This window comes from Agelaius tricolor, unplaced genomic scaffold, assembly GCF_023055355.1.
Source record: "Agelaius tricolor isolate 1412-34295 unplaced genomic scaffold, bAgeTri1.0.p SCAF_83, whole genome shotgun sequence".
Taxonomy (NCBI): Eukaryota; Metazoa; Chordata; class Aves; order Passeriformes; family Icteridae; genus Agelaius; species Agelaius tricolor.
In genome coordinates this window covers 374997-402661 of record NW_027269343.1, presented here as the reverse complement: position 1 = coordinate 402661, position 27665 = coordinate 374997, and the positions used below count along the sequence as shown (strand labels likewise).

Below are 27665 nucleotides of genomic sequence, written 5' to 3'. Positions count from 1 at the left end.
GTCTCAGTCAGAATCCCAAATATTTGCTACACACACTCATCCATCCATTGTAACTGAAATCCCAACCATTTGCTGGACAAAATCTTTTTCACCTGAGGGTGATGCTGGAATTCTCCTGGCAGGAAGATGAGAAGGAGCCAGAAAGAGCCAGAACAAAGCAGAGCCAGTTCTTTGAAAGGAACTTTTGAAAAACAAGGGAAGCGAGGCTTTGGGCTCACCTGTGCCTCTGGAGGGCCTCCTTCATCTCTGATCAGCAGCAGGTAGCTCTGTCCATCAACCACTATCTCCTTCTTGAATCTCCCACCTGCCACACAAAGCAGCTGGTTACAGACAGCAGAGGTACAGAACACACAGCAGAAAAAGGCTTCGCTTGTGGAAAAGAAAGCTCTTTGCAAATTAACCAGCAGCTGGAATGTTACTGAGGCTCAGATGCACATACATGGGAATTACTTCAAATTAAGGCATGTACTTGCCTTATATTTATATATATTTATATAAATATATAGTGAGAAAAAACAGGAATTGCATTACAACCCACACTAGGTGTCCTTGGGTTGATGCATACAATTAAAACCCTGTATGTGTCACCTTTGTTTTTAGTAATTGGGAAAGAAGTGTCTGTAAGGAAGGCAAAGTGCACACAAACATCGTGTCTCCTCACCAAAACCAGTTTCCTGTGGCATCCAGCATTTCCCCAAGGGAAGCCCAGTTCTCAGAGCACACAAGAGTGGGATGTTATGGGAATGAGAGCTCCACACTCACACACCACAGTTAGGGGAAGGTACCACACACATGTTAGACAAAAAAGCTACGATGGTGCTGCCTCTGGAGAGATGTGCTAAGCTAGCAGAGAAGCCTGTGCTGCTGGCTTGGCATGAATCCCACACCTGGTCTGCACACCTGGATAAAGAGAGGGCAGCCATAGCCTCCAACCACATCCTACTCCTGCTCCTGGATTTCCAGGGGGTGCAGAACAAGGGGTGCCTGGGGCCACCAAGGAGGATCCAAGCCCAGCAGCTGCTCTGTCACTGCCTGGCTCACAGGGATTCAGCCACCACCCCAGGGCAGGGCTAGGACTGCTTCTTTTGGGGCTAAAAGCATATTTTGGGCACTCTGCTGCCTCTCTCAGAAATGACAAATCCCATTTAGGGCTTCTGGTGTGACAGAGCCTAAGCCAGGATTAGCAAGCTTGGCCTAAGCACAGGGGAGGCATTTAGGCTCCTCTCCTGGAGCAAACCCACTCTTATCTCCCCACCTAAGTCCCAAAGCCCCCAAGGCCTCCAGCTCTGCATCACCCACCCTCACAGCTGAGCTTACCATGCTGAGATAAAACACATCCATTAACACACCCTAAACTTCTCTCTTTATCCTATTTTTAAAAACTGGAATTAGTTCTGATTTGAACCCTATTTCTCAGCTCCAAAATGTGTCATTCCACAGAAACCAGTGGTAGAGAGCCAACAGCTCTGCCTTGCTCTCCAAACAAGCTCCCTAAGCAAGTAAGTCAGCACTCCCAGGCTAATGCTGATGCTCAAAACACAACAATCTGCACAAAAATTGCTGCCTTAAGGGAACCCAATGCTGGCTTAGACCCACCATTCCCCCCCAGCCCAACCACAACAGCAGCCTTCAAACCAAGATTACTCCACAGCTCAGCTCTGTGCAACACTTAAGCATGTTTAAACACATTTTGTGTTTAATAAAAGATGTAAGAATTAAGAGGTTTTTGTGGGTTTGTGCTGGGGTTTTTTGTTTGGGTTTTTTAAAATCTTTTCTTTATAAATTTATCCTATTAGCAGTATTAAACATGCAGCAATGAAGACTATCACATTTCTGGTTGTTTAATGGCACAGAAGGAGCAGAAGAGCCACGAATGGATTTTCATTATCTCGCTCACAAAGTGGATTTCAATCCTACCCTCACAGATCAAGTGGCAGATAGATATCTATCATTACTGAACCTGAAAAGAACAATCCCAAACAAGTGTAGAACTTGTAAAGGAAACAGCCTCAGCTCTCAGGAACTGGATTTCTATTAATCAGGCCATTATTTCTATACGCTGTCGATTAAATGTGCTTCCCAATGAAGTGTTAACTAAGATGAATTACTTAACACAGAGCCCTCCAGAGAGGGGCTTTAAAGCTGTAACTAACAATGGAAATACACTGTATGCCTGATCAGAGAGGGAAAGTTCTGCCTAATTGCCATTTCCTATTTCCTTTTTTTTTTTTTAAACACTGCAAGTTCCCCCAGCTAATTACAAAATACCACACACCGAATGCGTTTGGGAGCCAACTCATTATTCCCATGGTCAACAGGATGCCTTGCCAGTCTCACTGTACCTTCAAACAGTCCTCAGAGGCACAAAGAAGGTACAGACAGGGTGGATTAAAAAGCTTAAGCAGAGAATTGAAAACTAAAAAAAAAAAAAATATTTGAGTGTCCAGCTCACAAACATGAGCCCTATGAGATTTACTCTTCATGATTTGACTGTTGAGAGCAGCTTGGAAAAGGGTATTAAATTTAATAAATGCAGTGCAAGTTAGTCAGCAGCTCTTTTCCTATGTGAATCCACACTAAATGATCACCTTGGGGACCTGCTCCTTGCCTTCCCCAAAACCACTGGGCATGGAGCTCAGTGCAATTATTGTTATTTCCAGTATTAAATTCACATCCTGACGTGCTGTCCCACTCCACTGAGGGCTGTCACCCTGCTGCAGCCAACAGCCACAGTCAGCTCAAATCTGCTCAAGTGCCTTCTTCACCCTTAAAAGCAGGATGTGCTCATTAGCTGGAATAGGCACATCCTCACAATCCTTGATTTTTGTGTGGATGTAAGTATTTCATGACAAACAGTTTGAATTTAACACCCCTCCAACCAAACTGTTTCAAAGAATGCCCTGCATTTCCAAGCTGTACTAAATATTTCAAAACAAATCTGAAGGCTCAGAAATGGAACAGCAAACTCACGCTCATCCCTTGAGTAAGAATTATTTTATGCAAATCTCAGCTCACAGCAGGACTCATCCCTAATAACTTGTGCTTCTACACCATTAAGGAGCCCTTATCATGAGCACAGCACAAAATTAGGTGCTGCACAGGACAGAGATTAAGAAAACCTACCTTAATATCAAGAATTTATACAAACAAAAGCATAAACAGTGAAGAATGGAAAGAGCAAGGCTGTACCCTGCAGGTATCTGTGGTTGTAGTGATTAAGGCAAACAAACAATAAACTGCTTTTCCTTTGATTTGATGAGCCTTGATGAGATCCAGGAGCACTTTGGGCAAGGGCAGCAATTTTGGGGTGCTTCAGCTTGGACAGCACCACGTTCTTTTTCTTTTTTTTTTTTTTTAATATATCCAGGGGTTTGTAAAGAAGCACAGGCAAAGAGGAATTACAGAGATCGGCCAGTTCAAATATTGGACTACAGCAAACCATGAGGAAGCCAAACACTCTCCCAGGGCTCCAAAATACCCCCTATTTTCCTAAATATCTGCCTATGTGACAGAGGCAGGAATTACTGTCTAAACCAACAGCACTGAGAACAAAGAAATGACCTTCATAATATAGAGAAGGAGCTCAAAACCCACAGCACCACTCCCAGGGGAGGTGGCTGGCTTTGCTCTGGTCCCATCAGGATTATGACACATGCAGCTTTTTAATGAGGGAGCTCCTCAGCTCCCAGATGTACCTGCCAGGGGAGGGGACGACTGGTGGCCAAAGGATGGGGCACCACAGGCACCTCAAGGCAGTTATTCCCAGTTTTCCAGGGCTAGAACAGTACCCATTGCCACAGGCTCATTGTCAGATGAGCACAGAATTTTTGCAGGTGACAAATACTCCTGTCTGTGCCCGAAGTCGTGAAGCAGCCCCCAAACCACCCCGGCTCTCCCAGGTGCACCTGGCCACACTCCTGCTGTAAAATGCCCCACGTGAATACACAGCTTTGAGCAACACAAAGCTAAATAAATGCTGTGCATCAGCAATTCACAACCCTGGCTGAAGAGCCAGCACAAATTGGAAGAGGGGGGATCAAGCACAGCTTCCTGATCTCATTGTCATGCACGACCCTCCGTAAGGTGAGCGTGCGGAATCGGCGCGGCGACACAGAAATTAACCGGCGAAAATTGGAATGAAATTTAAACACTGCACACATTTGCAATCAGAGGTGCTCTTTGTAACAAAAGCTGGGTATTACATGGGGAATTCTGGGCATGGAGGCTTTAATCCAGGCTCTGACAGCCTGGCCACCCCCTCCTCTCGCCCAGAGCTGTTGCAGCGCGTAATTGCTCAGCGGAGCAGCCGCTGATTTTGCTGCTGCATCCCCAGGCTCCACTGTGCTCACCAGGCTCTTTATTCAAGCAAATTGCCACGGGGATGAAGTTATTTAGCCATGTGAGAAGGATAAATTCGGGGGGCCGGCCACACGACAAGCACAGGCAGCAGCTGAACGTCTACTGTGGCAGGGCAAGACAGAAGGGAGGACTGAGGCAGCTCTAAAGGAGTCAGGCAGCTCCTGGATTGAATATTCCCAGTGACATGTGCATTTTGACAACAGCAGCCAGTTGGCTCACACATGCACGTTCTCTCCCTTTTTTTCCCCCACATCAGTGCCAAGAACCTGGCTCCTCTTCAGGGAAACACGTTCAAAAATTCTCTGTTCAAACAGATGGCCACATAGTGGTCTTCTGGTTTGCTACTCATGGTTTTTTTATTTAAATAAACTAATTTTAAAATGTTTTTCGCAGCATTGCCTTAAAAGGAAAAAAAAAAAATTTAAAGAAGGAAAAGGTTCTTCCCCCAGAGGGTGCTGGGCACTGCCCAGGCTCCTCAGGGAATGGGAACAGCCTCAATCCTGCCAAAGCTCCAGGAGGGTTTGGACAACGCTCTCAGGGATGCACAGGGTGGGATTGCTGGGGTGTCTGTGTTGGATCAATGATCCTTCCAGCTCAGGATATTCCATGATTCTATGATTTTGGGCATTTCCTGAATACAACCACTGTGCTAAACAACAATTCAGAAACTGTGAGCAGCTGAGCTGGGTCAAGGATCAAGGACCAAGGAACCATTGCTGCCACACAAGACTGAAGATGCTAGAGGAGCCCTGGACTCCCTTCCCAAAGACTACCTGGGTAAAACAAACCCCAAAAGCCAACAAAAGCAGCCTAGACTGAGCTTTTCAACCCCCACCATCTGCTTTTCTCAACAGGTTTAAGATATAGTCCAGGAAATCCATGGAGAGGTCCTGGAAGTATCAAAACATACCCAATTACAGCAAGGTACCGCCCCAGGGACCATATATAAATGCAACATTGCATCTTACAATCTGATCTTTACCTAAAAACTGGCAAGGAAGCACTAATCCATGATCTCACAACTCCATGGAAAGAGGGTTCACTGCTGGAATTTTAGTAGCAGCTGCAATGACATTTAACAACTGAATTCTGAGATGCACTCACTGATGTATTTGCAGTGCCTCTCCAGAAGGGCAGATGCAATGGGTTCCCAAAACCTGGCTGTGATTTGAAGGGAGATCAATGGAATTTTAGGGTTTTAACTATTTAGGAAAAAAGCTTACCCTTCAAAAATATATAAAAATTACCTCAAGCTGCATAGAACCTCCAGGGTTGGATAGGACAGTGGGAAAAAACTGTGAGGCTGGGCAGGCCCTGGCACAGGGTGCCCAGAGAACCTCTGGCTGCCCCTGGATCCCTGGCAGTGCCCAAGGCCAGGCTGGATGGGGCTTGGAGATACCTGGGACAGTGGAAGGTGGAATGGAATGAGCTTAAAGGTCCCTCCCAAGCCAAACCATGCTGGGATTCCATGATAAACAGGCTGAGCTAGATCCAGTGTTTTATCTCAAGCAGCAGGAGAGGAAGGTGATTGATTAACCACCAAGATAAATGGGAACCAACCAGAGGCAGCCTCTGAGCAATTAAGTTTCCCTCATTAGCCAGGGACAGGGCTCACTCAGGAGCAGAGCATGTTCTACTTTCACTGCAAAGCTCCTGACAGCCAGAGCAGACTGGGCTAAGCCAATTAGAGAGGGCCAGTCTTAAAAAAATCACTGTAATGTGAGTGCAGCCAGAGAGGTAAGGCACACTCTGTCCCCATCAAATGACTCATCTGAAAGAAGCAGCACGATAGTAATCCAAGTTTCTGCAGCAGTTTCAACCCTCCTGCACCCACTTTATTAATAACCTAGAAGATGGAAGTAACAGGCTATTTAGTTTCTAGATAATGAAGCAGGAGGGACTGCAATTATGGTAGAAAATTGGATTGTACTTCAAGATGACTGTAATGAGCTTGAGAAATAGAGGGGAAAAATAAAAGCAGCATCACAGGGACAAAAGTGGGGACAAGGCAGCTGTGGAAAGATGGGGCAGGATGGCAAAAACCTCTGGCAGAAGAGAGAAAATCAGCTGGGAATTCCTGCAGAGTGCAGAGAACGGGACAGCTTGTCCTAGCCCGTGTCACCATGCCAGCCTCGGCCTGTGCTGATCTGGATAGGGCATCCATGGCAGATAAGGACCAAAACCTGCCTACAAAACACCCAGGCAGAAAAATAAACATGTGCACCCTGGTTATTTAGGAGAACAGACTAGGAAGGGAGAAGAGGTGTGAGTTCTTACTAAGAAATAAACTGCTGATCCCATTTTAGGGCAAGAGAAATACTTTTCCCATCTTTCTAGTTATTAATTGTTATGGTCCCAGGTAAACAGGCAAGAATATCAAGTGGGAGCAGACATACAAAGCACTAAATGCCCATTCCAGGGCTAGCCCTTGTGTTCAGACACCCCTCAGTCCAACATGAAGCAGGAACCCATCTTTATCAGACACCCACTGCAAAAATTGTGGCACTGAGCATGAAAAAGCTGAACATGTTGTGTGTTCTCCTAGTTCAGAAGCGTTTCTGACAGATTAAAGGGCAGGAAAAACAACCCCCTGGAACCTGTGGGGAGGCCCCTCCTCTGAAACCCCCCCAGGGCCCTCACAGCCACCCAACCTCCCCAATATCAGGGAATATTGTCAGACACAAGCTGACAAGGACCTACAATTCAGTCACTGCTCCCATTTCTACCAATAGCTCATTTTTCACCTTTTTTTTTTTTTTTAATTTCCTTCTCTTGGTTTATTTTACTGACAGCAGGTGCAGGTGCAGAGAGTTGCTTACACCTCACACCCACTCATTGTATATACACAAGTCTATATATACAAGTCTAATTTTAAAAGCTTATTTTTATCAAAGCAGTCAGAGACAAAAAAAACCCAGCGACTCAGCTCCTTCATGCAGGATGTGATATCACTTTAGCACACTCCTACCTTTTCCACCACCAGTCTTTTCCAGTTTTAAACACTTACAGCCCAAAACACCACTTTCCAAACAGAGCTCCTCACAAAGCCAGCCCCATGATTTAAAACATCATCCTTTATTTTTGCTGCAGCTCCTTCTAAGTTGGCTTCTCAGGCATTTCATCTTCCAGGCAAACCCATCCCAGCTTTCAATCTAACACCAAATTCAACTGCTCAAAATTTCTGCTTGACCTCACAAGCTTCCAATATAATTGTAAAATCCCAATGTGCACTAACAAACCCAAAACAGCTCACCAAGATAGCCCAAAATGTAAGCACTGATGCAGAGATCTCAGGCTTTTTCTTACCTCTCTTGCCTTTCCAAACACCCCTCTGCTTTTTATACCCAGCCAGCTTCCCTAATACCTGTCCTTTCATTGCACTTTTACATCACAAATAGCAACTGAAGTTAAAACTGGACTTAGCAGTGATTACACCATAATCATAATTTTACCCACCCTAAAATGGGAACAAACCCCTGGTGACAGCCAGCTGTGGCAGCAAATTGAGGGGTCTGTTGAGAATTCAAAATATTGTGAGTGTTTCTTTTTGATACAACCTCACATAACAACAACAGATTGAGTGAAGGGGGGGAAAACAAACAAGCTCACAATAAGAAATCAAATACAAGCTGAACTAGGAACATGCTCAAAGAAAAATATTAAAACCTGGCTTTGAGATCAAGAGTGGAACAGTGGGCTGTGATTTAGAAATCCATCCAGAAGGAGAATTTGAGAAATATTTGAGAAATAAAAGCAAAGGCAGGTCCAGCAGGAGCCGCTCCAAAGTGGCTTCAAAAGCAGCAGAGAGCAGTGGAGACTCAAAGCCACGGAATGCCAGAGGAGTTTGGGCTGGAAAAGCCCTCTCACATCACCAGTGTGACCCCACCCAGCACTGCCAGGGCCACCTCTAACCCCTGGGACATCCACATGGCTTTTTGGAACACTTCCAGTGATTCCCTCACTGCCCTGAAGAGCCTGCTCCAATGCCTGACAACCTTTTTGGGGAAAAACTTTTCCTTCATACCTGACCTAAACCTCCCTGGACACAACTCTAGGCCATTTCCTCTTGCAGCATCACCCACTATTGGGAAAAGTCACTTTTACTCCTGTGAAAAGCCTAAATTTGTAACAGAAGTTCTATAAATCTGCTTTATTACAGATTTTCCCTGAGACACAACCTTCAGAGAAGCACACCAATGCTGCAGACATTATTTCCCAAAAATCCCTGGCCATTCAAGGTGGTAAAGAGAACACCTTGAGGACCCTCAGGGAACACAACCTAAAAGGGAAGCTCTTCTGGCAATCTGCTTCCTCAGCACCTCCTAAAGAGCAAATACTTGAGTTTTTTCCTTTAATTAACAGAGCTCCTTATTTGTGTGACACTTGAAGCAGTCCCCAAGCTGACAGCTGGAACAGAGAGGTTTTCAAAGGGATTTTTTTTTCTCTAACCCACACAGGCAATCCCAGGAGGGTGTGGAGAGGGAAGGGCTCCAGAGGGGAGAGGGCAGAATGCATAAACACCCTCTTTTATGCTGAGCCTGAAAGGCTCCAAAAGCCCAAGAGAACCCTCTGCAGCAGTGCTTTAAAGGGATCAAAAAAGAGACAAGTGTTGGTTTATAGCTGGGTGTCAGCATGAAATGCCAAATAAAAATAATCACAGACAAAGAACTGGAAAGAGGTAATTTTGAAACACATGTCCCAAGTCATCACTGGCTTCTGAACACGAGACAGAGCCTGCCTGTGGGTTTGCAGGCCAAAAAAAAAAACCTTCATCTGCCCCAAAGTGCTGAGGGGGCTCGTGAAAACTGCACCAAGGATTTTAAACCAACACAGAAAATTTCAGCTTCCTTGGGGGTTTTGCAGCCCAAGAACCACAAAATGGTTTAAGGTTTATGTGGCTTTTTAAAACTCATGTTGGCATTCTTGCAAAGCCTCCCTGTGTAAATTCTTACATGTATGATGGGGATTTTCTGGCATTCCAGAAAATGCTGAAGGAAAAGGCAGGAGTGATTGCAGGGAAAGCACCAAGTGCATCCTCACAGGACACATTTCTGTGCTCTTCATTTACATTGCAGCCAGCTGCTCGCTGAGAACAGAGCTCACAGATTAGTCTGGGACACATCCTCCCTTTATTCATCAAAGATCAAATTTGGGTGTTCAGTAAATATGGTCTTCCTACATATTTGAGAAATATTAACTGGATAAAAATAGCAATGGCTTCTGTAAAGGGAGTGGGAGCCTCAGGAACCTGATTGTTCACAGCAGGCAGAACTGCAAGAATCATGTGGAAAAGGGGACAGGAACCCCAGGGCTGCAGAGGGGACAAATTGTCCAGTTCTGCTGCAGCCCCCATGTTCTGTTCAACCCAAAACACAAACCCTGACCCCAACCTAAGGACAGATCTCCCAGCACAACCCCAGCAAGCAAAGAAAGATCCCAGAGTGGTTTGGGCTGGAAGGGCCTTTAAAGCCCATCCCATTCCACCCCACACCTTCCACTACCCCAGAGTGCCCCAAGCCTGGCCTTGAACACATCCAGCCATGGGGCAGTGTTTTTATCCCTTTTTTTACTTTTTTTTTCCCAGGTGAAGCAGGTCCACACTCTTGGATGCAGGCCAGGCTCAGAGCTGAATGAAGACACCTGGCAGGTCATCCCAGTTCATAGATTATGGCTGAACTTTCTGCATCCATATTGTGTAAGGGTCTGTGGCCAGGAGCAAATCTCTTAAGAGGATGTGAACAAAAGCAGCTGAATTTTGAAAGCACTCTTCCTCAATCCTCCTTGCATAATTACCCGTTGCTGAGGAAGCAGCAGGCAGGAACAGTTACTCGAGATAAACTGAAAAACATGGACATGCATCCCTCAAGATGGAATCTCTACACAGAATCAGAATCCTTTAGGTTGGAAAAGGCTTGAAGATCATCAGTGCATGCTTTTGTTACAGGCTGGCAACTTATTTTCATGATATGCTTCAAAGGGAAGGCTGAGGGTGACACTTTATTTGGTATTTTAATATTAAACATGACCATTGCTGCCACTCAAGTGACACACTGCTCACTGTGGCACTGAAAAAGTTCTGTGGTGAAGGCTGAAACAGTATAAAATATCTTTAGGTCAAATTTTGAAAGAGAGTAAATGATCACAGCTTTCTGAAAAACACATTAAAGGTTTTATTCTGTATCTTTTACTGGAGGAAATTTGATTTCTAGCATAAGTTCCTTCACAAAGAGAGATGAAACTGCCACTGACTGCAACAGCTACTTGCTGCCTCAAGTTGGGATGGTGGATGCTTTTATGCTTTTTAAAACACTAAAAATAATTACTCCACATGAAATGAATAAATAACTCTTAAATATATCCCAGAGTACATAGAGGAAAAAAATTCCTTTTTTGTCATCCCAGCCTGGGCCACAGCTTGTCTTTTTTTGTTTTGTTTTATTAGACTCACTGGAAAACTAAGTACTGAAATAATCATGACATGACTTAAAATATTCACAGACATGCCAGAGATGTGGAAAAGCCTTTAAGTCATGTTTCACACCTCTGTGGCTTTTTGGAAACAAAACCTAAACAAGTAACAGAATCCTCCTGCCACTCACTACTCCTGTAAACTTCTGTTCACCTTGGTCTGCAAAGAATTCAGTCTCAAATTCCACATACAGCACACATCTCACTTGACTCCTACAGGCAGAATTCAATTCTAGATGGGGGAAATCAAGCCACAACATTTCCCACAGGTCACTTGATGTTTCAGCAGGTAAAGCACCCAGCAGTGGCAGTTTTTATTCCATATTGCTTTGAAGGACCTTAGAAGATTACAAATCCCTAGGATCCCTTATCTCCCATCATTTCTGTGAAAAACACATTTACTCTCTGGTGAAAATTTAAAAAGTCTAATAAAGGATAATAGGAGACAAGGATTATAGAGTAAAGGTTATTACAGCTAAGAGTACACTGTTATCTTTGGGGATACTCTTTAAATACTTTTATATCAGCTTGTTCTATATTCATAGGCTCCTCTACATAGCAAACTTTTCTTTAAATCAGTTCACATGTTCTAAGAACTGTTTAGTAAATCTTCTTTTTGGGTCTTTTTTTAGAGCATGTGTATTCTTTGGTTATGGTTTTTGTCTGCTCTTATCACCTCCAGTTTTTGGGCTTTGGTCTACACTGCCTTCAGACATTGAATGTTGATAGTTGGCATATTTGTAGTAGGTGTCTCCTTTAAATGTTTATTAGATGTTATCTAAGTAGGTATTTTAACTTATATCAGCTATTTCACTACTATGGCTAAGCTTAATTAACAACAGAAATAAAAACTAGATCTTCATAACAAAGTTACTTTAACATCACACATATAGAATCCACTTTAATATTTGCAAAAAGCCAGTATTAAAATACATACCTATAACAATTTCCTTCTTGTATCATCACAGAAAAAAAATGGAAAAGTCCCAGAGTACTGAAATTCCCCCCTGACAGCAGGGTAACACATTGCTGCTTTTTTTACATCTGATTTAAAATGTGTCACTCAGCAGCACAGCTGAGTGGATGCTAAATATGCAAAGGAAAACTCTCAAGGCCGTTTTTCTTCCTAATAAAAACTTATTCTTTGAGAAAACAAAGGTTTGCAAGTTGCAAACACAGGAGGGACTGAAAAGTTCAGAGCAGAAATAAGAACTGGGGCAGGCAGTGAGAGAGAAGCGCAGGGTGAAGTGCAGGGTTCCTCCTCATGGCAGGGAGGTGGTGATGGGCAGAGAGAAATCTCTCACTGAGAGAGCTGAAGGAAACCTGAAACCATCTTTACATGGCTCAAATTCATTTCCTGGGATGCTGGAGCCCTCAAGGCCTGCAGGAGATGTGGATGCAGGGCAGGTTTCCTGGTAATTGCAGCCATTTAGAGGCAGAGGAGAGCAGAAATAGCAGCCCCTGGCCCTAATCACCACTTCCACATGAAGCAAATATCCATCACTTCACCCACTAGGCACTGATTTTATGATGCCTGTTAAATTTAGCTGTTAGGAAGCCATTCCAAGCCAGTAAACTCAGGTTTTCCTTAACTGATCAAGCAGCTGACACCTTCACATCCGACATGCATCCTCTTCTTTATCAAATTTAACAGTCTGACACATTTATAGTCCCTCAGGAAAGGAGCGAGGGGAGGATCCACAAGGGTCTCCAGCATGAAGGATTTTCTAGGGACTTGTTTGAAGGACCTAAAAGTGCTCAAGACCAGGTTGGAGGGGGCTTGGAGCACCCTGGGATAATGGAAAGTGTCCCTGCCCATGGCAGGGGTGGAACAGGGTGAGTTTTAAAGGCCATTCCAACCCAAACCTCTCTGTGCTTCTGTGATTCTCTGACAGAGAAGTAAAACACAAATCCCCCCTGCAGATGTTTACTGAGGGTAATTTATATGGGTTGAATTTCCTTTCATGCTGACTTGATTGGAAACCTTGACCTGATCTCTCACAAGGCAAATCAGAGCTCTTAATTATTCCAGTTTTCCTCCTGTTAATGAAATGCAACAGTGTCATTAGTGAGGCTTGTCAGGCACACTTATGTGCACAGAAATGATTTGACACTGCTTTTGTCATCTAATCCTTGCAGGAAAAACAGTCCCAACGTCACTCCAGCACTGTAAATAAAAATCCTTCAAGACAAAGAGGACAGATGGCAACACTCCCAAGGAATATCACCTAAAATGTTCATCCTTTAGGAGGAGAGGAGGGTAGCCCTGTCAACAGTCAGGAGATTTGAATCTTCCAAGAGAAAAAAACCCCCAAAAACGTAACCAAATATCCTCTGTTCATGAAGTGGAGGAAGAGATCTGTCAAGACAGTGATTTTTGCTGAAGATTTGCTGCACTCAGTGCCTCTGCAGCCTCTGTCAGCATTTCTCACTATCAGCTGCCACAAGATGATCCACACACACTTCTGTGCACAGGCTCAATTGCTACCATCAATTATTACTGTCAGCCCTAGCTACAAACCAGCAAAAGCATTCAGGGCAAACTTACAAACTGCAGGACCTCAGTGTCAGTGCAGTTCCACAGGAAAATTCCTTGTCCATCCCTCCCTTCCCCTCTCCTCCCATTTTAACTCCAATCCCAGGCTGTTAAAATGTCAACTACCAAGCTGAACCAGCTTCCTGTGGTAAGAGTTAATTGGAAACAAATGTTATCAGAGATGCATGAAACTACAAACTACTGCTGAAGAGACAACTACAGCAAGAGACAACAACAGTGAGATGCACTAAAGACTTGAAATCAAAAGGGAACAACTCAAAATGATACACAAAACAAGGGGGGAAAACGCTCTAGTACAGAAACCACCATCTGGTCCTTCAAAACCAGAGCTGCCATGAAGACAATGTATAGTTACCTGCATCCATATCTGCAAAGAAGGGAACAGCCAGTAAGGGAAAGAAGGAACCAGAAATTCAGTGTCTCAGAGTTGGATTTAAAAGTTCATAAGGAGAACAGATAAAGAAAAATAATCAAAAAAGTATTTACTGTAAGATAAACCTTGATAAGGTACTGTGATGATTTTTGATTTCAAGCTATAAACTGGATTAATGTTAAACACTACAGCGAACAAATTAATTTTCTATGCCATAAAAACATTTTTAAAAAAAACACAAATATTTAATATATTAAACAGTAAGTAAGTTACACATTTTTAGGTGAAGATTTTTATTCTCCTAACAAGAAACCCACCACTACAGACAGTAACTGTGGCTTTCAACAGCCCAAGTGAAATCAGCAGCACTACTGAGAGCAGCCAACTCCTCCTCCATCAGGACTAATTCCCATATGGACACTCACTGGGGGCCAAAGTATTTAAAGGATGCAAAGCAAAGTATTTAAAGGATGGAAAACCCACAATTTTATTGTACATACTTAGCCCGCTCTGGAGAACGTCAAAGCAAAAATCCCCATGCATTTTGAATAGCACGTGGGATTTTTTTTTATCATTTCTGCATGATCAAAAATGAGCAAGGATGTGGCTTGTGGGGGGAAAGCAGGGTGGGAGCTGTGGATGCACCTACCTTCAGGTGACTCCTCCTGGACATAGGTGCCGGTCAGGTAGCGGTGCACCAGCGCCGACTTCCCGCTCGCCAGGTTCCCCACGATCCCCTGACGTGCAACACGGAAAGAAAGCAACAAAAAACTCAGCTGCAAGCCACCCCTGCAAAAAGCTGTGTCTTCAAGCAAAATCTACACGTGGAATAACACCCCAAGGAACAGACAGGGAGCAAAACGTGCCAAGAGATAAATGAACTTTGATTGTATTTAGTGTGAGGAAACCAGTTGCAGTTATTATAGGGTATAGGTAGAAGTTGAGGAGGGTAAGTTTAGGGTTGTAGATAATAATGATTGCTATTCAGCCTAGGTGGGAGATGGAAGAAAAAGCTAGGATTTTTCAAATTTGTGTTTGGTTGAGTCCTATTCATTCTCCTAGGGCCACTGAGAAGATAGCCAGGATGGTTAGGAGTGTAGGGTTTAATGAGGGTGAGGTTATGAAGAGCAGTGGTTTGGGGTGGGGGGGACCTGAGAGATCATCTTGTTCCACCATCCCAGGGTGCTCCAAACCCTGCCCAACCTGGCCTTGGACACTGCCAGGGATGGGCCACCCTGTGCCAGGGCCTCCCCACCCTCCCAGGGAAATATTTCAGCCCAACCCCACAGAGTTTTCTTCCTGGAGGTGCTCAACTGCCCACGGGCTTGAGGAGATTAGGGGCTGGAGGCTTTAAAGGGGAGCACAGAGCTGAGGACACTGTGCTCCCTTCTTGGGGGAGGGAGGTGATGGAAGCTTCTCTTCCCCGTTGAAACAAACCCAGCCTGCTCTGCTCTCTCCTGTTTACTTGACCCTCACCAGAGGTTCAGAACAGAAGGTCCCTGGAGAGAAGATGAACTCTGCTGATCTGCCTGGATTGCCAAAGGGGCCGAGGCAGCAGCCACGAGCTGCACATTCCCTACCCCATCTTCTCAGCCCCAGCTGGCAGGACAGCACCCTCCTGATCAAAACTGGCTTGGTGGGACCCAGCCAGGTGTGCTGGCACCCCAAATTCCCCCCTGCCTGAGGCTGATCCCACAGCGTGGGCAGCAGGGGAGGGACGGATGCTGGGATGAGTCACGGGAAGAAAATGACATCTCCAACACGTGTCACTCACCCCCAGAACATGCAGCAATCTCTCCAATTAATGCCTTTTCCCTCCATTACATGCCCATGAGCTGCAGTACATTTGTCTACTCCCACTCACACCACAAACCCACTGAGAGCTGAGGGAGCCTTGTGAGCAAACAGCTTGGCCCTGGCACCTCCTCTCGTCCCCAAAGTGACACCATCTCCCCTTCCACACAAAGCTTCCCTAGGAGAAGCTCCTACAACAATGTACAAAGTCCTCCCCATTCAGGATTCACCACTGAAAAATAGTTATTTTAGTGTGTGAAAGCTGAACTGTATTTTTCATGGTCTACACATGTGGCCAAGACAACAATTTTCCAGTGAAACCTTCACTTAAAATGATTAGCCTTGTGTGGATGGAAATTAATTTTGTTTTCTAGTACACTCATGCCAAAACTGCAACTGCCAGGGAGAACAGAAAAGCATCAACCTGGGGGTCCAGTCAGAGGCAACACCCCATGGCTGGGATGCCCTATTCTATCCAGACACCCTCAAAATTTAAAAGACATCAAGATTCAAGAACACAAATTTTATATAATTTTTTTTTTAAATATCCCAAAGGTCACACCATTTGACAACACTTCAGGTTCTCTGACACATTCCTACAAAATAGGAACAATAAATTTTACACGGGGGGGGGGAGGGGGAAATCTGACTTCTGATACAGTTTCTCTGTTTGTCAACATTAATATTTGCTTTAAGGCTGATCCCCCACAGCATGACAAAAATGCCAGCCTGTTTTCACAGCAGTCATATTCCTCTCTCCCCTGCTTTACACACAAACAATCCCAGTCATCTCCATTTATTTATGGATATGCCTGAAATGCACCAAGTTATGACAAGCACGTTAGAGAACAAAAATACCACCCTAACCCAGTTCAGGGAGGAGAAAATTCAGCTACAACTCACTGCTCTTTTCAGTTCTGACTTGTGCAACACTGAATCATTTATTTCCATGTGCCAGACATGCTGTAAAACAAACCCCAGCCACTTTGCCCACGCCTCCTAAAGCCTGTTGGGGAAAATCAGAAACTGTATTGATGGCACTTGGCATTTTAAAGCTGGCCAGGAGAGGAGCCTGGCTGCACTTGGCAGATTTTTTTTGCAGGAAATTTGGTGATTTTATCCAGCAATCTCTCATGTTTATTCTGCCTAACACATCCTCATTTAACATTTGAACAAAGAGGGCCCAGGAACACCAAAGGCAGAGGTCTCACCAAGATCTTGACCACAATAAAAGCATCAAAATCCATAAGTAAAACCCAAGTACTGGATCAGCAGGGAACCAGTTACAGAATCCCAGACTGCTTTGGGCTGGAAGGGACCTCCAAGCCCATCCCATCCCTCCTCCTGCCATGGACAGGGACACCTCCCACTATCCCAGGCTGCTCCAAACCCCTCCAAGGTGGCCCTGAATGTCCTTCTGAGCACTGGAAGGAAACCAAGCTAAAGAAAGGAGGCAAAGACTGCTGTCCTTTCCTCAGAGGCACACTGAGAAATACCTCCTTCCTTTATTGCAGCCCTGGGGGCTCTCTCTGCTCTCCCAGAGCCAGTTTCTGTTCCCTTTAAAGAAAAGGGTACAACACAGCCGCTCTAGAAATAAATCAAAGATAAATAACAACAATAATCCAATTAAGGACCTCCCAGCCTGTGCAAGGGGACAACCTCTCCCTTCTACATGGCCCTGATGTTCCTCAGCCCCAGGAGCACCTAGGATGAGGCTGAAGTAAGGGAATGGCGGGGGGGGACACACAGGGCAGATGTGCAGGAAAGGCAGAGCAGATTTCAGCTGGGCTTCCTAATTTACCCTTCCTCTTGGAGCACAAGTTCACAGGCACAGCTGGTGCTGCTGGCTTCCATCATTTGCAGGGCTATAATCAAATTATTATTTTTGTAACAGCAGCAGTTGTGCTTTTCCCCTTGGGCAGCTCCTGTGGCACGCTGACCACTGCAAATCCATTCTCTGCAGCAGCCACACAGCTGAAATCTGAAATTTCCCAGCCCTGCTTCAGTCAAATCAGGGGCAGGACACCCAAGGTAACTCTCCCATGGTGCAGCCAGGCTGGCAAAAGAGAAAAATGTACCCTGAGACCATCAGCTGGTGCTCAGCAATGGTTTGTGCCCTGAACCCCAGCATGGGGTGCCTGCAGCTCTGCTCTCTCCTGCAATTCCCAGTTTTCTTGGGGGGTGCTGTGAATTAGCAGGGCTCAGAGGAGGGGAAGGGATGGGCAAGGAAACCCAGGATAAGCCAGCTCACAGTGCTGGAATCCTACTCAACCAACACCTTCCAGTCCTGAATTCCTGGTTTTTCATTGTGTGAGGTATTTGGGGCCTTCCTAATGACACTATCTGTTTAACAAAACCTGGTGACCCTTCCTGCACTAGGGAATTACATCCACTGACTGCCAGGTTTTTCCTGCACTCACCTTGAGCACTGCTAAAATCAAAGCAGCCACAGAACTGTAGTTGTGAGGATGCTGCTGCCATTAAAATGCCTTTATTAAAAGTGCATTTACCCTGCTAAGTGTGGCCTTGCAGATTCTCTCACTTCCACAAAACACTACTGTCAACTCAGATTTTGGGAAAAGCTTTAAATTCTTTAAAGAGAGGGAGAACAGACATTTGCTCCTTGAAATCATGGAAACTTAAAATGGGGAGATAAAATGAGCTTTACATGTCAGCTGCTAACTTCCACTGCCCTCCTAAGACTTCCCTGCTGAGAGGATCCCCCTTGGAAGCTGGTTCATGGAGCAGAACAAACTCCAGCAGCAATAAAACCCTGAGAGATCTTTGAAGTATGAGCAAAATGAATATTGAATATACATAAAGGTAGCCTCAGCTCTGGAAGTGTTCAGGGTCAGGTTGGAGGGGGCTTGGAGCAGCCTGGGATAGTGGGAGGTGTCCCTGGAATGGGATGAGCTTTGAGGTCCCTCCCAATCCAAACCCTCCTGTGAGTCTATAATAGACATGGAAAGGGAAAATCCTTTCCTTATTAAACTGCTCTCCACATTCCCCCAGAAGCAGCTGGAGTGAAGCTTGGGAGGTCCCCAGTGGTGTGTGACATTCCCAGCGTGTCCCAGGCAGGAGCAAACACCAACTCACCACTTTCAGCTCGGGCACAGAGCGGCTCAGTGTCCATTCCTGGCTGTTCACAAAGGCATCTGTGGAAGAGGAGAACATTCCCAACATCAGGATAATGACATTTCATGCTCTGCTGCAAACAATTTCATGCCACAGCTTTGGAAATGTGAGACCAAAGGTCCGATTCTGGGGAGGTTGACAGTCCAACATGACAAAAAGCAGGGAAATTGTACAAAAAATCCCCAAAATTCCCATTCTGCATGGATCTGCTCCCAGCAGCAGGTGCTCCCACATCATCCCAGAGCTCAAACTCACTCCAGTTAGAGCAAAGGCTCTCCCAGTGTGTACCTGCTTAAGCCATTTCCCATCCACAGGAAAAGCCCTGGGTTTGTCACATTCATGTCACCACTGCAGCTGCAGTCACTTCTCCACCAGGGTAAATAAGAAAATCTGCTGGCTGTGAAACATGCTATTTTCTGCTGCACATCACACTTCATGTCAGCAACTGCAGCAGCCAGAGTCAGTGGGAGCAGCCCTGCTCAGGCAGGGGAAAATCTCTTTTTATTCCTCAAACACATCATTTTTTCAGGAGCATAATCTAGGCAGAAATAAACCACAGAGCCATTTACTACAATATTAATTAAAAACTGCTTGTGGCAGGGGTTGATTCCTTGAAGAAAGGCAGGTTTATCACAGAAATTAAGCTCTTGGGCTGCACCTGGCTCCTACCTCACTGACAATTCCACACCAAAGAACAAAAATAAGGCTCCATTTTTCTGTATTTAAAAACATTTGTCATTTTGTTCCTTCCATAAAGGCCTGGTCAGCTGTAAGCAGACAGAGAGTGATGTTTGTGTTACAAACCCAGCGTGGATGCTGATTTAACTCCTGCACAACCTGTGCTGCACAGGATGCTCCAGCTGAGCAGATCAGCTCCAAGCCCAGAGAAATGGAGCAGCACTGAGATTCCTGGTGCTCCAATCAGTCCCTGAGGCCACAGGAGATAAGAGCTGCAAGGTTAAAACCACCCTGGTTTTAAACAAACCTCTCAGGGTCCTGCCAGCCACTGCTTCCCCTCCAATGCACCCATCAGCAGCAGGAGAAGGCTGCTCCATTTGATTTTTTTCATCTGGAGAAGAAAGAAATTGGAGGCAATTTCCTACTCCAGATGTGACCCTCACTGACTCCAGAAACCATCCAAGCTCTCTCAGCAGCCCCCTAAAAACAATCACAAAGCAAACTTGTGTTTTCTAGTCTATCTCCATTAAATGCATTGCTTTTGCCTCAATAGTCCAAAAAGACCTCTTAGCCAGGAATTAGGAAACCTTCTGCAGTTTTACCTAACACATCCCTTTGTATTCCAGCTGTGAATAAATCCTGTGTGTATCTGTATGAGAACACAGGGAAAATAATCAGTATTTTGGGACAGGTAGGTGTGCTGCCTCCCACACACTCATGGGCAGGAGAAGGAAAAGCAAAGGCTCAGAGTGAAATTGGGTTCAACCTTTGGCATTGCAGGTGCAAGAGAAGACACTGTGCTCATGCAGCTCCTGTTCCATGGCCTGAATTCCCAGTGGATCAAAACCCCCAGGAAAACCTTTCTGAGGCACACCCAGAACTTGAGATGGAGACAGAACCAGCAGCAGTTTCCATTTGGGAAATGGGAATGATCGAGGCATTCCAAAGGGAGCACAGCTGGTCTGGGATGTTTTCCTGCCTTCCTGGGAGGGAGGAATGTTTGCCCAGACAGGGAGCAATGGGATGGGAGCTTTAGAGTGGGTATTGGGGGAAAAATGTCCCTGCCCTAACAGGAAACCATCAACTCCCATGGTTTGCTGTGGATTTGGGAAGGAGCAGCCAAGGCTGAAGGGGATGAGGAGGTTTCAGCTCAGCTCCAGACTCTCAGGAGTCAAGGAAAACCATCAGGAGCCTCTTAGCCCTGACTTGTGGAGGTTTAGGTGTGTGAAACAAATTGGGAGAGCTCCCCATTAAATGTCAACAAGCTTCCATACAGGAGAACCACTGGATTTTATCATCATGGAAGATTAAAACAAGGTGAGTGAGCAAATCACTGCTGCTGACTTGGAGAACTGCAAAAAAAAAAACCTGCCAAGCCAAAGGGGAGCTGCACAAGGGTAAAAGAACACCACAAATCTTGTAAAAACCTTAAAATATTGTTTTGGAACACCTGTGCTTTCCAAAAGGACAAACCAGGGAGGCAATGAAAGCTGGAATCCCAAAAAACACAGAGGCCAAAAGACAAAGCAGAAGGTGGGCAGTTGCAGAAAGGGAGGATGACCCAGCCCAAGGACTTGAATTTATTCCTCCTGCTTGGTTCTTCCTTCATAAAAATGCACCAAAACCCCACACCAGGACCTTCCAAAACTCTATCAGATCTCAAGGACCCTCAGTGTGGGCAGTATGTGCATTTTAGGCCCAATTACCAATATAAGAAATAAAATAAAATTCACTTGGCAAGGTGCTGGAGTTCTTGACAAAGCTACCTTTCCCTTTTTTACTAAAGTCTGCCCCCACACAGGTTTTGAGCATCCAGAATACTTGGGAATGGTTGAAATTCCATTTTATTGGCAAAATATGCCTGTTAAACAAACAAACAAACAAAACCAACCAAACAAAAAAAGCCCAAAAAACCCCAAACAAACAAACAAAAAAAAACCTACCCTCACACCAAAAACCCAAACACCTTGACCTCAACCCAACTAATTTAGATTTAAACTAAAATCTCCCACTTCTATTATCCCCAAGTTGCAATTAATTTACATAAGGTCTCCCAGTGCCCTTTAAAAAAATAAAACCAACTTATTTCTGCTAGGAGATCCATGAGATTGCTCTACACTGGCATGTTTAGAAGGAATTACCACAGCTAAACACAGACCATGGCATAAAACAGCACCTGGTCTATTCTGCAGTGTGAGGTTTGTGTGCCATCATTGGGATGGACTTGGAAGCAGCCTCTGCCCAATTCCTTCTGGGAATACCTCAGGAAAAACTGATTTATTCCTAGAAGTCAAGGTGAAAAGGTGAAACACTCACAGACAGAACATGGCAAACAGGTTATTTTCCTAAATAAAGAAAACTGACTTAGAGCTACAGCATGAACCATTGGATCCATCAAACTGGAGCAGGCAGAGCCCAAATTGTCCAGCCCACAAAAATCCTCTGAAGCTGAAGCTGCCACCCCCCAGCAGCACATGTTGATTAAACTCATTGGAAGAGATTTGCATAATAAACAGAACCACATGGATGAAGCTGGGGTCTTGTTTGCATTACTGCCCAGCCCTGGAATTCCAGTGAACTCAACCTCCACATGTGCAAGAAATGGCTTTTAGCAATAATTAATCACAGTTGCATCTGCTGCTCCTTTCATTTCTGCACCACTGATCAAAAGCTTCAAATATTCATGGTGTCACTGGTGCCTTTTTAAAACGTGCACCAAGATCATTTAAGCTGCATTTCCTTCCCAAAGTTGACTCTGCCACAACAGAAGTCTTCTTCTTTTTTTTCCCTCAATTCTTCTGTTTTGATTTCTACCACTACAGTAAAGCAAGAACTCCAAGAGGATCCTCACCTGTTTTAAAACCTCAGTTTAGTAACTCAGCCCCATCCAGAGGAACCTTCTTAATTCCAGTATTAAGAATGAGATGTTGGTTCCACCACATGAATCCCAGACCCCCATGACGGGTTTGGGGTGAGTTTGAGGTTTAAATTTGCTGTTTTGGGGTCAGTTTGGGACCCCCCATGTGGGGTTTGGGGTCAGTTTAGGGGTTTGGGTTTGCTGTTTTGGGGTCACTTTAGGGGTTTTAGGGTCACTGTGTAGTTTGGGGTTGGAAGCAACCTTAAAGCCCATCCACTCCACCATGAGCAGGGACACCTCCAATACCCCAGGAGCCCTATCCAAACTGGCCCTGGACACTTCCAGGGATGGGGCAGCACCTCCTGGGGTGGAATCCAGGGGTTTGGTGGCCACTCTTGCCCAGGTCCATGCACCCCATGGCACAGGAGAGCAGCTGACCCCAAGGCCTGGCTGTTCCAATATTCCATATTTAAAAGCCCTGCTTAGAATTTCCCAACAGAAAAATCTACTTCTTCAAATGCAGGAATGACCACTAAAACCAAAATAAATATCAGCAAAGCAATGCTAATGAGAGAAAACACAGGGTCAAGGCCAATCCCAGCATCCATGGGTCAGAAGAGGGGAGGGAAGGCATGAAAATCAGAAATGTTTCCCAGCAGTGACCCCAGCAAGGGCCTGGCTGTCCTGAGTCCAGCACTCTGGCTCATCCCATCCCTGAGTGTTCACACTGGAAACCTTCTCCTAAATTAACTCCATTTACTGTCATGGAATCGTGGCAGTAAATTGAATTAATCAGCAGCAGCAAGGCAGCCAATGGGAGCTCTGAGAAAAAGATTCTAAAAGCTGGGGCCAGTCAGATTTACAGCACCCTCTCCACCCTCTGGGACCATCCCTGAGGATAAACCCCAGCAGCCAGAGCAGTTTGGCTGTATTATTATTATTATTATTATTATTATTATTATTATTATTATTATTATTATTATTATTATTATTATTAGTTTAGGAGAGCCTGGGCAGCCCCAATATTAACCCAGCCCTGGGCAGTGCCAGCACAGCAGCCTGCCCATCACCAGCCTTGTTCCACTGACCTTGTTCTGCCCCTTTTTCACCCAAATCTCTCACCCTTGACAAGCAAGCTGAGAAGCTCAGAGCTTTCTCTTCCTCTGATCCAGATGGAAAGCCAGTGGCAAAAGGAGTGGTGAGGGAAAGGTGGGCAGATACCTCTGCAGGATGAAAGGACTTAAATCTTTCCTAATTCTTGCAAAGTTTCTCAGCAAAATCTTCCCTCAGGCAATCCCAACATTACTTTGCTGTCCCTCTGAACAAGGAAAAGCTGTAAATAAATATGGAAAAGCCAAGGGGTTTCTCTGGAAACCCTCAGCTAAAGATGCTTTTTGCTAAGAACAAGAGCCCTCAAAAACACGGGGATGAATTATAAGCACCAACAGCCACATCACGTGCTGCTCTCCCCCTTCAATAATTCCTGCATTACAAGCAATATTTAGAGTTTCTTCTGCTTTGAAATAAAAACCTGAGAGTGAACTGGTACAGAAAATATTCCTACAAGCTCCCACTTGCCCACAAGGATGCAGGTAAGGCCACACATGGCTCTCTTGGAGCTGTATCAAAGCAGCACTTTCAGGATGTATTTCCCAAAGCTCCTGTGCTGATTTTCTGAGCAAAGAGGGAAATGTGCAGCTTTTGGGTTGAGACCTGTGATCCTCCTAAAACATGCATTTTTCAGGGGGGTTAATCTCACAGCACATCCTCTCCAACCCAGCCCCCAGCATTTTGGGTCAAAGCATTGAGTCAGCTCCAACAGAAAACAGCAGAAAACCATCCTGACATGTTGATTTCTAAGCTTTGCATAAAATATTATTTGGAAGGTCGTGTCATGTTTCAAAAGGTTCTTTTTCTATGTTTTATGGGGCTCTGAGCACCCTTTATGGGTGGGAGGTGTTCCTGCCCATGGCAGGGGGTGGAACTGGTTGGGCTTTAAGGTCCCTTCCAACACAAATCACCCTGGAATTCTATGAATTTTTATACCTGTTGTGTTTGGGTTTTTCAAATCAGTTTTTTATATGAGTCCTCTCTGCTTGTTCACCCTGTTCCATTACACCAAACAATAACTACAAAGCAGTAACAAATAAAACCTTTAGAAAACCCACCAGGATGATTTAAGGTTTTATTTCCTCCCTGCTCAGTGTGACAGAATCACGGATTCTATGGAATTACTGCTGCAACCACCCAGCTCCAAGCAGTCCCTTTTTTCCTTCCTGAGCTGCAGATGTGTAATTTATAATTCTCAGGCAGTTTAGGCAGAGAGCAGCATTGCAGCTCCCTGCCCTGCTCCTCCTGTGGGTGGGAGCTCCAGCCAGGCTCTGGGAATGCCATCCCAGGCAGGACAAAGCTTTATTGACACCTCACCAACAGCTCCAGTGCCCACACTGCAGAGCAAACCACCAAAGTGCCACAGAGAATTCAATCCCAGCCCTAAAACCAGAGGGATTTCAGGAGCTGGCAATTCAGGGCTCCTCCCATCCCTGTCAGGATGGATAAAACCCCACCAGCTCCAGCAGAAATGTTTGATACTGGGCAGATTTATCTCTGGCCATGCCCAATTCCTAATTACAAACAGGAGAACGAGGCTGAGCTTTGAGCAGTTCAGGCACCAGGAATCCCAGCCCGTGCTCATCAGAGCCTCCCTTATCTCTGACATCTGAAAAGCCTCTCCCAGTAACTGAGAACTGTATTAAAGAGATATTTAGGTCAAAGCTGTAATCTCTGCTCCAGCAGCATCTGGCAGCTGCAGCAGCAGTGTTATCCTTTGTGCTGCCATGGAAACAAAAGGAGGACCAGGGATGCAGAGAGCTGCACAAGCTCCCCAGCTCAGCCTTTCCCAAAATATGCTTTGGGCTTGGGAGCTGGGGAGCACTTGGCTCTCTGCACAGTATTTGGGTTTTGGCTTCAATTTTCTAATTGTTCCAACCAAAAGGTTTTTTGCTGCTGTTAATATTCCCCCTCTCTCACTCCTCACAGCTTTCTGCTGGGTGCTGAAAGAGGTGTAACCTCCTTAAGGATAATGCTGTGCTTCCTACAAAAGGAATGAGGGATACTGGACCTAAGTACATTCCCAAAGCCAATCTCATGCACAAAGTTTTACATCCAACATCACCAAATTATTTGTTTTGCCCTTAAATATAAAGCAGCTCCAAGCCTGACTATTCATCCTAAGCCTCCCCAGCCCACAAAACAAATCCCAAAACCAAACAGAGCAGATATTTTGGCTGCAGGCTTTTTACAAGAAAAAATAAATTACATACTTAACAAGGACAACTTCCCATTCCCTGTATTTTCCCAGTTGGGTTGGGTCCTGGAGCTGGCACACACAGTTAGTGTAAGAGAAATTAAAATCCCCCAGATGAAAGCAGAGTTTTCTGCTGTGGGAGAAGCACAGAGCAGGGGATGGTGTGGGTGAGGAGTGTCAGGAACATCATTCCAATCAAATGCACATTTCCCAACACATCCCTTACAGAAATGTGGCAGTGGGAAGCTGGGCCAGCCCCTTTTCCAGCAGGCAATGACAACCCCACCAAGAGGCTGAAAGGAACATAAAGAGCAGACAAAGAGAAAATGAAAGCAGCCCTGGAGCACAACTGCTCCCTGCTCCAATAAAACTGGGAAGGGAAATGATCATCTCTGCAGTGCAGCAACATCTCTGATTTCAGGCAATAAACAATATTTCCTAAGGGCCAAATCCCCACAGAAATTCAGCTAAACACAGAACCACAGCAGGAAAAGAGTGGAAAGAGTGGAAAGCAGGAAAAGAAGGCACTGGAGAGGGAATGGTTGCTAAATGCTTTATTTTGTTGTGTCTGCCAAAAATCAGGGCAGGCTGAGAGGTGAGATCAGTTTTCTCCCATCTCCTGCCTCAGGGGAAGGGCAGTGCCAGCACAGGAAAGAGGATCCCACAGGGAGCTCAGTGAAAAGCTGGAGATAAAGTTTTGACTTGAGACAGGCAGGAGGGAAAACCCCCAACAAAACCCATGTCCCAAGGAGCAAGGATGTCCAAAGCACCCAAAGTGAGACCCTTGAAAAGCCACAGCCTGGGCTGCCTCTCCTGACTACAGACACAAACTAGGAATCAGCCTTTTTCTTATTCCGATCTGAATATTAATGAGGAACCTCCCTGAGAAGCATCAAAGATGAAAAGGGACAGCTTCTGCAGTTGGCACGAGAAAAATCGACATGAAAGGAGAAATTAAAAGAGATGAAGTGGGGGGAAAAGAGCATTTTGAAAGAATATAGGAACAGATTTATCTGGCAAGAAGAAAGTCCCAATAGAGATGCAAAAAAAACCCCCCCCCCCAAAAAAAAAAAAACCCAAAAAAAAAAAAAAAACAAAAAAACAACACAAAAGGGAGGGCAGGCTGCAGAGACTTTTAGCTTTTAATTTTCAGATAGGTAAAAATGGCTGAAACTCAAAAAACAAGTAAAAAGAAAAGGGGAACTTGGTGACTACTTGATAGAGAAGAAAATGGAATCATGGAATATCCTGAGCTGGAAGGGACCCACAAGGACCATCCAGTCCAAGCCCTGGCCCTGCACAGAATCCCAGCAATCCCACCCTGGGCATCCCTGGAGCATTGTCCAAACCCTCCTGCAGCTGTGCCAGCCTTGGGGCTGTGCCCATTGCCTGGGGAGCCTGGGCAGTGCCCAGCACCCTCTGGGGGAAGAACCTTTCTCTAAAATGCAACCTAAACCCCCCTGACACAGCTCTAGAAGCAATGCTAAGTAAAACTCAGCACACAGTAAGGCAGTCTGCCCAGGATTCCCAGCCCTGGCATTGCACAGGGGAGTTTGTTCTGGGTAACACCTGAGCATCACCAACATTTAAGCAGCAGAACATGGAGCAGATGGCAGTAAATGAGCAAAACCACAGCAGCCTTGGGGGGAAAAAGGTCTAGGAGGAAGGAGAGAATGGGAATATCAAGACAGGCTTAATGGAACAGAAGTACAAACACCTGAGAGTGTTTAACACCAAATCCCAGACTAAAAATTGGCAGGGGCCTGGAGTGCCAGGACAAGGGGGAATGGCTTTAAACAAAAGGAGGGCAGGCTTAGATGGGATACTGGGAATTAGGAATTGTTCCCTGGCAGGGTGGGCAGGCCCTGGCACTGCCCAGAGCAGCTGTGGCTGCCCCTGGATCCCTGGCAGTGCCCAAGGCCAGGCTGGATGGGGCTGGGAGCAGCCTGGGACAGTGGAAGGTGTCCCTGCCATGGCAGGGGTGGGATGGGAGGATCTCTGAGCTCCCTTCCAGCCCAATCCATGCTGGGATTCTGTGAACAAGCAGCTCAGGCAGAGGCAGCCTCTCTCCACAGCCACTCACAGCTGTGCATCTCTGCTGAGGACACTGCCAGGTCCTGCAGGCACCCACAGCTCC

General features: G+C 45.5%; 1 protein-coding gene across 13 annotated transcripts in view; it reads right to left on the bottom strand.

Moving 5' to 3' along the window:
- The window catches only part of AGAP1 (ArfGAP with GTPase domain, ankyrin repeat and PH domain 1), a 324467-nt gene that overhangs the window by 205430 nt on the left and 91372 nt on the right, over positions 1-27665 (bottom strand). For 7 of the 13 annotated variants that reach the window (XM_071418328.1, XM_071418324.1, XM_071418327.1 and 4 more), the window contains exons 2-5: positions 18648-18706; positions 14407-14494; positions 13740-13751; positions 219-304 (exon numbers count right to left, since the gene is read on the bottom strand). In XM_071418328.1, coding sequence (XP_071274429.1) covers positions 219-304; positions 13740-13751; positions 14407-14494; positions 18648-18706 — 245 coding nt within the window. The remainder of the gene's footprint in view (positions 1-218; positions 305-13739; positions 13752-14406; positions 14495-18647; positions 18707-27665) is intronic. The other 6 variants (XM_071418329.1, XM_071418331.1, XM_071418330.1 and 3 more) reach the window with 1 other exon arrangement.